General features: G+C 40.2%; 1 protein-coding gene across 1 annotated transcript in view; it reads left to right on the top strand.

Moving 5' to 3' along the window:
• Positions 1–2,043, top strand: part of rngtt (RNA guanylyltransferase and 5'-phosphatase) — a 78,269-nt gene extending 76,226 nt beyond the window's left edge. The window contains exon 16 of the mRNA XM_079365353.1: positions 1,447–2,043. Within this exon, the coding sequence (XP_079221479.1) occupies positions 1,447–1,613 (167 nt within the window). The 3' untranslated portion in view covers positions 1,614–2,043. The remainder of the gene's footprint in view (positions 1–1,446) is intronic.
• The last annotated feature ends 14,362 nt before the right edge of the window (positions 2,044–16,405 follow it).

The following is a 16,405-nucleotide window of genomic DNA, read 5'->3' as shown; positions in this document are numbered from 1 at the left end:
AGTGAAGATGGCCAAGAGCTGCTGGCACTAATGATCCAGTTAGGAGCCATTAAACAGTTGCAGAAGAAGATGTGAGACGTAAGTCATTTCACATCTAACGCTCTTCTTGCCTGCTTTTAAGCCACAGCTGACACTTTATTTCTTTTCTTGACAAAAGCTCTGTCACACCGACAGTAGCCTACCTGCCCTGCAGCGAACAGAAGGAGGACAGATCACTGGTGAACATTGCTCAGTCAATTATCAGCTCAGGACAGATATTTCCCCCCGGGAGTTTGGTGGAGACGAGTACTGCTTCCTTTGTCGGTTGGTTCAAAACAAACAAACAAACAAACGCTCCTTCCTAGTCATTTCATCATGTCCACTTTACAAGATTAAAACATGTTTTGTTCCACTGTTCCAAGCAGCTAAAAAACATCAATCAGTCTTACTAAAATATTGGTTGTTGAAGCCGTGAGGCTTTGAAAGAAGAGCTGCAGTGACATCCTCATGTCATGCTAATGTTGTGCAGCAATAAAACGTCTTTTACTTCAATGAGTTCTGATGTGAACACAACTTTTTAGCTTTGATCACCTCAAATAAGTTTTTTTTTTTTTTTTTTTTAAAGTTTCTGTCTGATATTGATCGATGGACAGACATGTTGAATCATTGTCAGAGTAAAGGCTTTTTAGGTGTTATAGTAGCTGAGCTGTATATGTGCAGCACTTTTCAAAGTGCTGACTTTAAAACCCTGTACGAGTTTGAACATAAACGTGCAAATACAAACGAGAAGCACAAGGCAGAGAAAACACTTGAAAGAGTGAATCGAATTGGTGGAGGAAGACAGAAAAGGTCCTGAATTATTGAGCTTCAGATCCTCAGGCTCGACAAAAAGAGCCTTTTATCTTCTGTGTGGACGGACAGCAGGCTGCAAACTGAGAACAGTTCATGCTTATCTACCAGTTTGAATCATGGCCTGGTCATTCCTCATAGTATGTGTACGTTGCTTACATGCGCGACACACCTTGTCCATCTTTATATATCGTCTATGGTTCTTACACAGTGGAGGAGTACTATCCTGTAATTATTCAAGTCCTGCACAAGGATTTTTCCTTCTCCACAAAATGAACTGATCTGTAGCACTTGACTCTCTGAGAAAAGGTTTCTTCATGAGCACTGTTTACTCCAGTCTTTGCAATGTTTTTCTTGTTTTTAGTTGTCTTTAACAAGTCTACAAGCTCTTAAAATATCCAGCACCACTCTTAGTGCAGCTTCATGGATACAAGTTGAACAAGCTGAAAAAAGGAGTTGGACACTTGCTTGGTCTGGTTACTGTTCACATTCGGGGCAAGGATTCAGCAAACTGTCGCATGTGAATTTGTTTAGGTTAACAACTTGTAAAAGAAGTGTCTGTCATCAGGTCTGTTGTAACTTCCTTCTTCCTGTGCGTGTTTGATCCTCTCTTCCCAGCTGTGTGTAAAAGCATCCAGGAGCCCGTCACGAAGGAAATCCTCCTGGAGTACGTGGACCGCTGTGCTCAGGCGATCCAAGCACAGAACCGGAAACACCCACCAGACCCAGACTCTGAGCTAATGCCCCCTCCCCCTCCAAAGAGACCCAACAGGTCCATCCCTTAGCCCACAGCGGGGCTTTCCGGACTGCTTTACAGTCATTATGTGCATCTACATCCCCCCTCCACATCAGCACCAAACAGAAGAAAAGACATATCAAGGCTCTCTACCCTCAGCACATTGTCTTCATCCTCCTGTCCATGTAAGGAGATCGGAAACCTTTGATAGACTGCATCACCGTCATTCAATTTATCTTGTAGACTTGTTTGTAGCTTTAACTGCTGGTGTTCTTATTAAAATGAAAAACATGATGCTTAGGTTATTTGTTTTTGGATTTCCTATTTATCTTTTTTTAAAGTCTGAGCTAATTGGTATGTATCAACAGGGATGGTTTGTTATGGCTGTGGATAACACCTGGCAATGACTACCTTGTTTATGCTTTGTCAGCGAGTTCCTTTATTTGTACTGAAGGATGAGTAAACATCATAAAAGCTCAGTCTGCTGTCTCAGTGCATTTCAATCAGGAAGCAACACTTAGTAACAGTTTAGAGCATCAGAGATGATCGACTTTCAAGAAACACAAGAATAAGACGGTTTGTTTTTACACAATAATGTTCAACTCTTTCTCTTTCATAGTTCCAGTCGGATAAAAATGAGATCTCAGCTTTTTGTTTGAAAGGAAGCCCATCTGTGTGGACTTGAGTTTTCGAAGGCCACATGTGTGGGCAGGGAGATGACAACATGATTACACAGCCTCAACAAACAAAAAACAAAGGAGGACAAACAGTGAAATCAGGCTACAGATGGGTGACAAGCCCACATTAGAAACCAGAGTTTCTCCGAAAGTTGAAAAACTTTTTATTTCTCGTGGAGTTTTTTTGGAGCTCGAGCCGAGGGCTTAAGGCACTCATCTCTAACACCTGTTCGTATTTCAAGAGCTATTCAGAGGAGTGGTGAGGCTACGTCTGTTTCATCCACACTGCTCTCCAGATCTGTGATGCTAACTTTATGGTAGCTGCCTTTTTGTGGACGGTAGTTCACTTCACTTCAAAGCTACGTTTGGTTGCTTCGTCTGAAAGTGGAGAGAACTGCAGTCAATGAGCACAAAATAAATCCCAGATGAAGGGAAGTGAACTGCCAAAGATAACACCCTTACATTCAACTCACGTTCAGATGTTACACTGAAACATAAACTGCAGGTTTTAAGTTTGTGCCCTTAAACTGATATTTTCACTTTAATAAGACTATGTCTATGTTATTGCTTTAAAATCGTACCGAAATGAATTCTTCATAATCCACCCCGGGACGTCTCCCCGAGGATACGAACTCACAGTTTGATCTGATCTGTGTCGAGTCACAGCTCAGAATGCTGGCTTTTATTCTTTTTATCTTGTTTGCATCCGTTTATATTCATTTGTCCAAATCAGCATGAGAACAAATAAGTCTATCACTAGCTAACGTTACACCTTGTCTTAACTGTGTAATGTGTGGCAACATTGTTTTCCCCTGATCTGCCATCGGCGGTCGTAAAGGGGTCGCGGGGGCAAGATGGTGGAAACGTGTAACATGGGAGTGAAAGAGTGCCTTGTGTATGTGAAGCTCCTGTTGTGCGTTTACACACTCTCTCTTTCTTCAGGTTACAGTGTAAAGGGATGTTAGACCCACACACTGGTACTTCAACATTACGCAGTTGGAGAATATAGGTACAAAGGCGTAATGATGGCCATGTTCTGTTTAGGCGCTGAGATGTTATTACAAAGTGATATGGGGTTATGAGAGTAGTAGAAAGTTGTCAATCAAAATGATCGGCCACGCCCACACAGTTTCAAGAAATTCTCTCAACGTCTAAATGGGCTGTTTTTAAACTGGTGGGTTATAGTTATGTAGCATCACTTCGCTTTTTGTGGATGAGCTATTCATTTATAATGTGTTCTATGAACTTTTAATATGTCAAGCTTTATTATCCACAGGCATTAAATGTGAGACAACAAACAGGATCCTAACAGAGCAGCTTATCAGTCATCCCACTGCTGATATCAAGCAGCTTATCGCAGTTTAAAAAGCCTTATCTGTGAAAATCTGTAGCCTCCAGACAAACCAATATTTATCTTCGGCTCCTGGCAGAAATCTGAGGACAGAAAACGCTCGCTCCATCATCTTAAGATAAAAGAAAATGTGTCCACTCTGCTGCTTGGAGGTAAAGCGTTTGTTCCTGTGACGGTCTCCCCGAGCTGCCTAACACATCCTGACGTTTCACATCTGACCTCCATCTGGAGGGCAAGACATCGAAAAAGCATTTCCATTTGATTTTTTTAATCACACTCATCATTGCTCTTTTATTTAAACCTCACAGGAGAACCTTGTTGCCAGGGAGCATTTGATTTGTTTCTCATCATGTTGCCCACGTTGTTGCCTGTTGCTAGGAGTGTTGCCCATCTGCACCGTTTATCACCCACAGTATAAATGATTTAGTCGGCAGCGAGCCGTCTGCTACTTTGTTTTATGCAGATTCTTTTTGCAATCGAAGCAAAATAACGTCTCCATCAGCATAAATGAATTATTTCATGAGTCCATATCGAACCAATCAGGGTTATGCCCCAGACCTGGGTCTATATACGGGGAATATTTCTATTTCTAGTTTCTGTGTGCAGAGAGTGCGCTTATAGTTGATGTTTTTCAATCCTGCGTTTCTGCAGCGCTCTGTCTCATTTTGAAGCAGGAAATTGCACATTTGAAGATGTGAGTTACAGAAGTGGTAATGTGGGGACTCTGTATTAGAATTCAGGAACAAATGTGAGTTTGTGGGTTACAAAAAAAAAAACACACACACACTAGAGTGTTACAAATCCAGCCTGAATGTGTGTTTGCATGTATTATTTTACTTCATATCTGCTGGTGCCCGCAGGGGACTGTTCTCCTTACGGCACAGACAGATGAGCTGTACTCCCAGCTCTCTCTACCCTCTGGCTGCACATGAAAGCTGGCTGCTTCTCATCAAAACCGCACTCACCTTTCGGTCACAGGATTTCTGCTACGGAGACGTCGCAACTCTCATGCAGCAGGTGAATCATCTTCAGCAGCACACACATCTGCACCTGTTTGTTTCTCTTCCAGTACATCGCTCGCTTTAATTCATCCACCATCTTTGCAAAACAGGCTACAAAACTGCCTTTTTCTTTCATATCCGATTATTCCAAACCCCCTTGGCAGAATGTGTTTTGGTTTTTTTATGCGTCAGCCCGTGAAACATCGCCAGTGTGGAAGCTGAAAAAAAGAAACGCATGAGAAGGAACATCAATGATGTATTTTCTCTTCTTGTGTTTGTGCCCCCAAGTGCAGAAGAAATGAAGGGTGGGATCGGGGTGGGGGGAGACTGTATGTGACTATATGGATCAGGAAATTTAAACACACTCTGTGTGTATGCATGAGCACAGGTGAAGATTATGTCCCTCTCTTTCTATCTTGGCTTCGGTTTTTGGAAGCTGGAAGCCACCAAGCTCCTCTATGATATTAAATCAGCAGAGACAACTCTGTGGTCATTATCATCTTAATGTAATCCATACTTTGAATAATGTAATAGCCTGTCCCCCCGTCTCTGCCACTAGAGGGGCAGAGGTGGACTGTGGGCTTCTGAGTCTGACATACAATACTTTTCCATTTAAAAAAAAAAAAAAAAAAAGAAGAAAAACGGACCACTGACACACTTGTAAAGAAAACAAAGTTACAAAAGTCTGAAAACATTTATTTGATTCATGAATCTGCTTCTTTTTTTCTTTTTTTTTACAGTCATGGCTACAGGCACGTGATCTCAAACTTTTTTGCAGGTGTTCATACTTAACATTATGCAGCAATTGACATAAAAAATATGTCATTAAGTTCACACAAATGTATTCCTTTCAAGTGAATACAGTTAAAATGCAACATCTTTACATCAAAAGGTTAAAAATTTGCATTTCAAAGTGTTTCCAAACCTGAAGATTATCCATCATTTCATTTAAGTTTTTGTGCTTTTCATGTGCTTACCTCACCCTGTTAGATCGGGGAGTGAGAATGTAAGTAGGTGGATTTTTACTTGTGCCAACATTACTAACAGCTAGCTTATAACGATTGAACTACATGACGTATTTATGCAACAGTGGAAAAAAACTCATCATCCCATTCTACTAAATGAGACTGCTTGTTTTGTAATTGTTGTGATTGAAGGACCCCTTAACCCCCAAATGAGTCTAACCGCGTGTGAAAATGTCTAAATTTCATACTCGCACAATTCAAAGCTCCAACTTGAAGTTAAATGTAGTTTTCTCATTTGGTTGCCATGTATGCAGAGATGTTGGTATTATAAAATGGCTTCACTGAATCAGAGACATTAAACGCACACACACAAAGTCTAGAGAATTCATGTTTTTTTCCACAAATTCAAAAGGTGTTTAAACGGATAAGAAGTTACTTTCTCATTCACTGCACACATGTGTTTATATCTCAGCTGTTATTTTAGAGTTGAACTATTTATTGGTATTTCATCTCAAGTTTGTGCCCTGAGTGAAAAAGTCTGAGTTCTGGAGATAATCTCCCCGCCCTTATCTCCACTGAACCCCAAAGCCTCGATAGTGAAACAAGACTTCATCTGATTGGATTTAATAACAAGCTTTGCTCTTGATAATGAAGTCAGACAGGTCTGACCTGATTACCCTGCTGAAATTGCAAAATTTAATTGCATACATTTTTCAGCCCTCTGAGTCAGAGAGGCATGGCGCCACAAATCTATTATCTAGATTCTCCTCCTCATAAGCTCCTCTCAGGCATGATGCCATGTGCTAACAAATGACTCCTATTTGTGGGGAATGGTATTGAAACTGCAAAACTGCTTCTCCATCTGGATCAGAAGTTGTAATCAGGAGGTTGTTTGCGAGGGCAGGCAGCGATCTGCTGGCATCATTTTGTACCAGGAGAGAAACGATGCCTCCGTCGTGATCTTAATGGACGCTATGATGGCTCCGCTCAAGTTATTTTACGTTATCAGGACACAGAGTTAAATCTTAGGAGACAGATACTGCAGTTCCTGTTATATTTCTTAAAATTCACAAACCACTCAAATAACTTGGATGTCACGGTGATGTCGCACTCTCAACATCTTCAGCACTAATGTGATGTTTTCTTGAGTGAAACTTTTCTCCAGTTCATACATCCTCCAGATGTACTGAATCACTTCAGTGTCCATAAATATATTTCAATATCAAAATGTAAGCCAACTTAAATCAAAACCTACACCTTCTGTACGGCCTCTCTGTTAGCTGCTATGACTTACCCAGCCAATTAGCCTACATCTTTTATATGACTAACTATTTAACTCATTACCAAAGGATGCAACTACATTTGAGAATTAATTGATTTACCCTTAAGATTATCGAGATTGGTAGTTCAGTGTTTTGATGTTTGTATTTTGAAGTAAAGCATGTTTACAGCGTGAACACATACTGTAGCTGTTTCACAATGCTAACTATACACAAGTCAATGGTACACAAGCTAACAGCTAACTACAATTGATGTTCATGTAAACTAATCTGCAATAACAGTTTTCTACACTATGTAGATGGTCCCTAAATCCAAGATAAATTATGAAGATTATTTACATGTTTTCTAAAAACATTTTTTCCTTGATAGCTATCTATTAATCACTAGCTAGCACTCAAAACTCACAAGCTAGTATTATTTTCATATGAAGAGAAAATGTTTAAATGTTGGTTCAACTGCTGCTGACCGTGTCTAACTCTTAATGATCACAGTGTAGGCTCCACATCTTCTGATGGCTACTTCCAGCAGGAGATCGACCATGTCACAAAGCTCAAACATTAAACTGGTTTCTTTAATGTGAGTTCACTGTACTTCGATGTCCTCCACAGTCACCAGATCTCAAACCAATAGAGCACCTTTGAGATGTGGTGGGACAGGAGATTCCTTTCATGGATGTGCAGCCGAGAACGCTGCAGTGACTGTGTGATGCTGTCATGTTAATATGGACCAACATGTCTGAGGGATGGTTCCAGCACCTTGTTGAATGTATGCCACCCAGAATGAAGGCAGTCCTGAAGGCAAAGGGGGGTCAAACTCGATACTAGCAAGGTGCGCCTGTAAAGTGGCTGATAAGTGTACTGTATATATGTACATACTGTAGCTATGTCTATAAAAAGGCACAGTTCTCCTTTAAAGCATTTAAAAAAAATGTTTTAGTTGTGCATTGTGTCGAGATACCTGGAGCAAGCTTTGGTTTCACTGCTTGTGCTGCAGAACTGCAGTAATGTAAAAGGGCACGCTGTGCATATTGAATAGCTCTGAAATACAGCCTTAAGCATCAACATAAAAGTGTGTAGGCCAAACTGCTGTCTGTTTTAATGGCCCTCAATGATTTTTTTTTTTCAAAATGTCAGCTTCAAAACAACAAAAGAAAATTACATCTACAGCACAAATGTATCATTCAACCTTCGTCTGACATTCTTACATGAACCTAACTTAATGGAACAAGAAGCATGAATAATATGTCCCTCTTTAATTTTCTGGGCTTTTACCCCTCGGTGGCCTGAAGGAAGGGAAAATCAATGACTTTATAGAGACTTTGTGAAACTACAGAAAACTTATTGGTAAAGTGATTTGATGTTGATTACAGAAAATACTGTTGTTACTAGAGACAGCTTTGAAAAAAGTGGGAGGGATTCAATACAAATGGCCTGACCTCTTCAGTGTGAGTGCGGGTAATTGTTGCTCATTTCCCGGCTCTACATGAAGTCTGAGGCGCTTTAATGGAGAACGAGCTGAGTAAAAGAGTCCAACTGGGAAAATTGGTGAATAGCCTACGACAACTCTTTACAATCCAACAGACTGTACACTTAAACCTCCATTTAGTCGACATTGGAGGTAAGGCTTTGATTATGACACTGTATGTGAACGCATTAATCAGAACGCCTTTATCACAGGTTTGAGACCAGCAGTTTGTAAGATGTGTCCTTTATCAGACTGCAAGGATCCAACCAGGCTTTTGGACCAGAGACAAACATTTGAAACTTTAGGTACAGATGAAATGTGATTCACAAAGTCCTGTTTGAGACCTGGATATCAGACTAATAAGTAAGTAATCATGCTTTATTAAGGTAGCGATTTTCAAAAAAAAAAATTGCTTTGCACAACACAGTAAAACATAAACAAAACCAGGAACAGTAGTTGGTCCATAAAAAAAGAGAAGTGTCCTGATCGATGGATGATAGTTGGATGTATTTTTTTGGTTGGTAAATGTTAAATGGCCCTATTACTGTTCTATAAGTTGTATTAAAGACATCTTTTATTTATTGGTGGCCTGCAGGTAAAAAAAGTTTAGGGATGCAGGGCATTTCTTCGATGCAATACTGCAGGTGCTCACGGAGTAATGCTGAAAGCAAGGATAAACGGGCCCACACTCCAGGTGTGTAGAAAATACCCGTGATAATATTACAAGAAATTTGAAACACTTGTTCATGTCTGTCTCAGGACAAGTTGTAACAGGTTTGGTGGCCTCCTGACCTTTCATCTGCAATTTGCTCAAAACTGTCTTTTGTCCTATATTCCCATAAGCCCTGTTTTTACCATGTGTTTAGCGATCAGTAGCACACATAGGCTTGTTGACGCGCTAAAAGGATGGTAAACATAGTAACAGAAAACCTGCTAAACATGTTCATATTGTCATAAATGAGGATGCATGTTGCTGTGAATAAATAATACCTTTCAGAGCTCCTTCAGTGAAGGTATATGATATATGATGAACCAAACTAAGAACTAAAAATAATGATGTGTCTCTGCTGTATCTATTTAACCTTTTCATAATATATAACATACAGCACTAGACTCTTAATGTCAACTTAATAGAAATGGAAAAAATATGATTTTCCTGGTCAAAGCACATTTCACTGAGCGTTACCTTTGATTAAAGGGCATATAATAAGATCCATACATTAAGTCTTCAACCTCATCAATCGGGTTAGGGTCAGCTGCAGTCCCTGACCAGCCTCACGCTTTAAGTTTTCACAGTTTCAATCTGTCTTGAGTTCAATAGTTCAAAGGGACACAGTGTTCAGATAAATAATTCAGGTCCCTGCAGAGAATAGCTCTGCCTGGTGTTGGTGATGTGACGCACTGAGCTCTAGTCTTGAACCATAGGAGATCCAGCCAATCCAGCAGCAGGATGACTCAATGAAAAACTGATACATTAAGCAAAGAAATATACATACACAGTATACTACACCAAAACAAGTGAGAACAGATATTTTACAAGAATGATAAAAAGAAAGGATGAAACAACAATTACCAATGTGTTTAATTGTACGAAAACGCATGATTTCCAGAATCTCTCCTTGACTGAGCCTTGCAAATTTTCAGATTATCAAACTCAAAGAGGCAACGGAGCGGTTTTGGAGACAAGGAAATTGGATTTGGTGGCTGCCAGGAAGGAGTGGGTATCTTTATTTTTTCCAGCAGTAAAGGTAATCTTTCATTTGATATAGCTGCAGGACTGTTTACTGCTTGGTATGAAAACAATGCCCCTCAGCAAACTTGACTTTTTTCTTTGACAAAGTTTTGTCGTCAAAATGCCAGCAGGTACAGTATGATCTCTGCACGCATCATTATGTTCAGGGAGAAAGAGACGGCAAGGTGTGTTAGAGAGAGCTGGTGTGTATCCAATGAAGAGCAGTAAAGGAAATGGACTCGACGAAACACAACTTCAGTCTTAATGACGGAGCTGACACAGGAGAAGGATTTTGTTTGGTCTTTGGAGAAATCCATCCAGACACTTTAGACTGCAGTGCTTCTTGTAAAGCTCCTCTCACTGTCCTCTCCATTGTCCTCTTTATAAGCAATGCTGAATACAGTCCCATTGGAAACTGCAGAACATTCACGAACTCGCTGATGCATCGCAATCTGAATCATTGCGATGGAGCACAATAAAAAGGGAGCTTTGAGTAGTCATAATAAAATGCATACGTCTATCTCTGCAATGCTTACTGTCACATGCCTGGTGTCTTTTGGAATCAGTGCTGTGGGAGAACCTTATCAACAAATGACCAATAAACAGCCAGTATTAAATGGACGCTTTATTCACTTTCAACCTGTGCAGTCATCAAAACAAGTCACTGCTGGTAATATAACTATCCTTCTGGGTTTGTTGTTCTCACCTATCTGTTCACACTGAATAGATGGCACTTTCTTCTGCCTGTGTCACTCAGAGCCTCAAAGCTGTGTTGTAAATGTTTTGTTTTTTTTTCTTTGTTTTTTTTGTGAACCCCTTGTTGTCCAAACACAGGAGGGAATAGAGAAAGCCCGGTCCAATCAGGGCCGTGATATGTCGAGGGGGTCAAAGCAAAGGTATAACTTAAAGAGAACCAGCAGAGTCCATTTATAAAAGGTAGAAACATCAACTGTTCTCCCTCATGAAAGTAAAATGTGCTTCAGGACCGTCCACCACCTCCGCACTCTTAAGTTCTGCTCCTCCACATGAAGGACACACTCGTCCCTTTATTGCTACTGAATAATGGCACTTGACCTCCATTATGAGCATTATTCCCAGAGCCAGAGAGCTGTTCTCCAAAGGCCTCACTGTCAACAAGTCTCCCTGGGATAAGCTCTGTTCATTATCAATCCATACCTGCAAAGAGCGAATACAGAGTGTATATACGTTTGAATCAAGTTTCCCTTTGAATGTCCCGTCAAACACAGGGAGCAAAAACAATTACGGGTGGCTGTGGAAACACAACCGGATCAGTGTTATAGAACCGAACCGTATCAAACTGTACTGATCCGTACCGGACTGCTGTGTGGAAACGGGGCTTTACCTCCTTCATTGAAAGATGTTCTGCCTGTAATTAGTCAGGCTAGTGCAGTTATTTGGCAAACTTCGACACGAATTAAGTCTCACTTTTGAATGGTGGAAAACTTGATCTACTATAAAATGGTATGATGAACATGTAAACTACAGTGCCCATGTTCAAAACATGTCACCCAGCAGCAGTGTGGAACAGCAATGTGGAAAATGATTGGGTTTACTGTTTTTTAGCAAGTTACTTTTAGAAAATTGTTACTTTTTAAGACAAGAAATCCAAAAATGGAATTTCTGCCTGGTGCTAACCTCCTTTCTGACTATAAGACTGGGGATCAATAACAGGCCAATACAGTATAACTAAAGGCCAGGGGCAATTTTACCAAATTCTGTTCTCTCTCTCTCTCTGAGCTGCTTGAAAAGAAACCTCTTTAAAATGTATAACGGAAGAGCTGCAGGTCGCTGTGGCTCTGCTCAGTCTTTAGAGCTGTCACCGCAGGGATCTATCTGATCTCCTCTTACTCCTCCTCTCCTCGGCTTCCAGCAACACTAATGACACGACTCTGTGTCACTGGAAGATATCTGATTGCCAAGGATGAGACACTTAGCAGGGGGAAAGTCCCAAGCTTCATTTGTTCACTACCTTCACTAATGTGGGCACAGACACCCAGCATCTAGACTCTGGCAGCTCTCCGAAAGAGTCAAACAGAGACTGACATGTGAACAAAAACATACAGTACTGTCTTTATTCTTTAAATCCCCTGGATTAAAAAAAACAGGACTAATGAGTCTTTTCTCACACTGTTAAATGTTGTCAACTCTGATCCTCATGCACAAAGACTCTTCACAATTGCAATAATATATAGCTGCAAGGCTCAAAAGAAATTTATGTTAGAAATTGCTTCCAAGCTGACATTGGTAATTATGAATTTCTGAAATCCAAGAGGAAAAAAAATTGAATCCGGATTTTGGATTGAGGGGGTGTTTGTAATTGATACAATGGATCAAGGGAAAAAGCTTTGAAATGAGAGCTTTAGGAAGGAGAGCAGAGAAAAGCCTTTGTGCGACAGTCTGTCTCTCTGAAAAGAGTGAAAACAGAGCGCCACTAAACTGAGTTACAACATTATTTTGTGAGGATTTAAAAGGCTGGATTCCCTGACAGCGCTTGCCCCCGCTGCATCAAACAGTGGCCTCTGACTCAGAACACACAGGCTCGCTGTTGTTTTTATAGTGGAGAGCTCAAATGAATGTCTCCTTGAACCTTCCAAAAACAACAATAAAATCCCTCAGATAAAGAACTATTTATTATCATGTCAGTCTGATCTGTTTCCAGGCTGGGCAGTGGCAAGACGTACATTTTAGTCTGTTAGCTCGATGCTAAAACATAATAGATGCACTGATCAGACAAGGTGGTAGGTAAAGATGTCCTCCTCAGCCGCCTGTTTAAGTTGGTTGTCAACAGTCACAACAGTGCAACTTCCAGCTTGTTCTCCTCCATTTGTGTTCAATATGGTTTCGTATGTCTGCGATTGTCCACCATAGGCGACTGAAAATGTGTGCAAAAAGCCACATATTCATTGTCTGGTACTTTCGAAGGGCGCTGTAACTCTCCTGGAGATTTTTGGAAAACACTATCATCCTTTCTGGCATGACAGCTATAGCCTACCTGTGGTTACGCAGCAGGTCCTGTTAATATGGTAGAAGCTGGCTAAGCAACAGCCGCAACTCTAAAATCGAGTTGGTTTCCAACCTCAAGACACTTGCTGAGTAAAATCCTTCATCCAGTTGAATCAAAAAAAAGAAGTAATTTTGTTCTGCCTCAGGAAGAAAAAAAAGAAACAGATAGTAAACATTTAAATTTTAACTACATTGATTAAAGGCATTTTAATATAAACCTTGTCTCCTAGTAAGTCTTCCTGAGTAAGCTTATGGCTTCCCTCCCTCAACAGTTAACCCGTTTTTCATGACCAGCTGGCTCCTAACTAAGCGAGTCGTATACCTGCAATTGAAGAACAACTGCGATACTACACAATGTTTCCCCCTTGGACATCCCATTTTCAGCATCATCTGCAACACAGTTCCCTCTGGAATTAATAATCAAGCTGTGACAGTCTCCCATCAGAACAAGCTGGACCCAACAGATTTGTTAAAATGTGTGGAGCCAATTCTTGTGATAAGTTAAGATGAGCCATGGCACAACATATCAAACCCCTGCCATAGCTGCCTTTGAAAGGTTTTGACACCTATTAGGCATCATCTATGTTTCAAACTAGACTAAATTATAGATTGAGTGTTTTTAATTAAAGAAAATGCCGAACACGCATGGATTATGAGATTAATGCATGCTGTGACACTCGTAATGGTTGCTATTGATATTTTGAATGTTCTACTATTTGAGTCAGTGCAGAAGCTGTGCTTATACATTATTTACACACATTAAGTAAAAGTACAAGTAGATACATACCCTGGGCTGCTCCAGGTTAAAGTGGGGCCTTAGGCAAGATTTTTTATGAGGCCCCCAGCCCAGCTCACAAGACACACTAAATTTATGACGGCCCTCCAAAATCAACACAAAAGGCCATTTTTATTTAAAATCTAGTGAGCACATCTGTCACAATGAACAGGAGTGGGAGGGGCAGGGTGCGCACTAATTGATTGATTCTGTCAAATTACCTCAATGACCTATAAGAAAAAGAAGACCGATTATATTAAATGCATTCACTGTTGCATTGATCAGTTTATTAATATTAAGATTTTAGGTTTGGGGATCAAAACTAGGTCTGGCCAGAGACTAAAAAGGGTCACACATGAGGAGATGAATCATCAGTCGAGTAGGTCGAGGAACCTGCTGGGCTTGAAGCTCAGGGGGAGAAACATTTTGTTGATGAGGCATGTCATGGTGGCATCTTTCCCCCTGGGGTTCTGTACTGAGAGAAGGAAGGAAAGGCAACGAGAAAAGGAAAAGGCTAACGAAGGAAGAATGTCATAAGATTAAGAGGGTACAAAGAAAAAGAGTTCTAAATACATTTTTAAATACAGCAGGTATCAGAAAAAATATTTTAAGCCTTGGTTTTTGTGCCTGGTTTTAATTTGTAACTAATTAATTTGTATCTTAAACAGCTAATAGTTGAACAGCTTAGATCCTGTCGTCTCAGGTAATGATGAGGTTTTGATAAATCTGTGCTTTTAATCCTCAGTTAAACAGCATTTGAGATATTCTTGTCAATCTCAACTTTTTTTAATCAAGAAAATGTTTTATACCTTCTTTTCTTTTTACTGCTAACCAAGGTAACATTTTCTTTTTACTGTCTATCCTTTTTACTGATCGTTTGCCCAATCTGGTCCTTTGTGATCCATTTAGGAGTTTTTTTAAATTTTTGTTCTTTCTAACTGATTTTATTCTTTTAGTTCTCTTGTCCAATTTTGGTCTTTGTTGCTATTACAGTATTTAGTTGGGCCCAAGTTGGAAGTTTATTTGTTTCCCCCACGATTGTCTTCTCTTGTCTAACGTTTTCTTATGGCTTACTGTGTGGGTGGGCCTATCTGAATTTTGCCAGAACAGCCAGATTGCCAGTCTGAACCTGGGTGCCTCCCACACCTGATTGTCAAGATATAATTTAATTCAGAGTCATGACAAATGAGCCCCCTTCAACTTTTTTTTTTTTTCAGCTCAGTCAAAGCTCTGAAAGCGGTGTTCTTACTTCTTTTCTTTTTTTTTTGTAAAGAAGATAAAGGGTCCACATTGTGACAGCATCTTTGTGAACTCCAAAATTCTGTAAGAGATTTTAAAAGTACAAGAAGAATATGACAGCTATCCCCTCCCCTCCTCCAGCTCGTCTGTCAGTCACATCGTCAGACTTCTTCCCACACCATCGCTCAACCTAAACTTCATTAGACACCACCTCCAACCCTCTGAGGCTGCACGCTCTATTTAAACTGCACACACACACACACACACACACACACACACACACACACACACACACACACACACACACACACACACACACACACACACACACACACACACACACACACACACACATAAACACACACACACACACACAGTTTATAGTTATGGTGGAATTTAAATTGTAGACTTTATTTATTGTTTTTTTTTTTACTTGCTCCATTTCTTGTTTTAGAATCTTTGTTAAATCACGGTCTCCCGTGTCTATAAAAAGTGCTTTTCATGAGTATAAACAGACCGTACACACACAAGAACTGTGCAATGTGTCATATTTGTCTATACTGTAGGTGTTGTGCAGTATTTCCCTGCATGGGTGTGAAAATGATGGGCAGATACCAATCTGTACATCCTGTAAAATCTAAATGACAAGATGTAAACAAACTCCCCCCTCTGTCTGCTAATGAAGAAAGCTCTTCCACACAGAGACTCCTCAAGACTATCTATCTATCTATCTATCTATCTATCTATCTATCTATCTATCTATCTATCTATCTGTCTATCTGTCTATCTGTCTATCTGTCTATCTGTCTATCTGTCTATCTGTCTATCTGTCTATCTGTCTATCTGTCTATCTGTCTATCTGTCTCTCTTGTCTCTCTTGTCTCTCTTGTCTCTCTTGTCTCTCTAGTCTCTAGTCTCTAGTCTCTTTTTGTTTCTCAACAGTGAACAATCCAGAGTCAAATTTACCACACTCCTTTCTGTGGATTTATATGATCACAGTTAATCTTTCAGTGTCCTCAGTTATTGATGTGTCCCTTGCAAAGGCCTTTTATTCATAGCAAAGGTCTGCAACACAAACAAAAGTGCAGACCTCTGAGTGCTTCAGTCAGAATCGATAATGCTTCAACCCAGTGCAGCCCAGACTCCTGTCCTGTGTGTTTAATTTGGGGATAGTGACCATAGGGATTCTGCACTATGTGGCTACTCTTTTTTTTTTCAGCAAACTGCCAAATGAAAATGCTCATGTTTTCTTTACTTTGACAAAGTTTGTTTCATCTTTCATTTTCTCTGCAGGATAAACTCAAGAATAAATTCTCAACACAGTATCTCTAA

Source organism: Symphodus melops, assembly GCF_947650265.1.
Source record: "Symphodus melops genome assembly, chromosome: 1".
Classification (NCBI taxonomy): Eukaryota; Metazoa; Chordata; class Actinopteri; order Labriformes; family Labridae; genus Symphodus; species Symphodus melops.
This window is presented reverse-complemented; position numbering and strand designations above follow the sequence as displayed.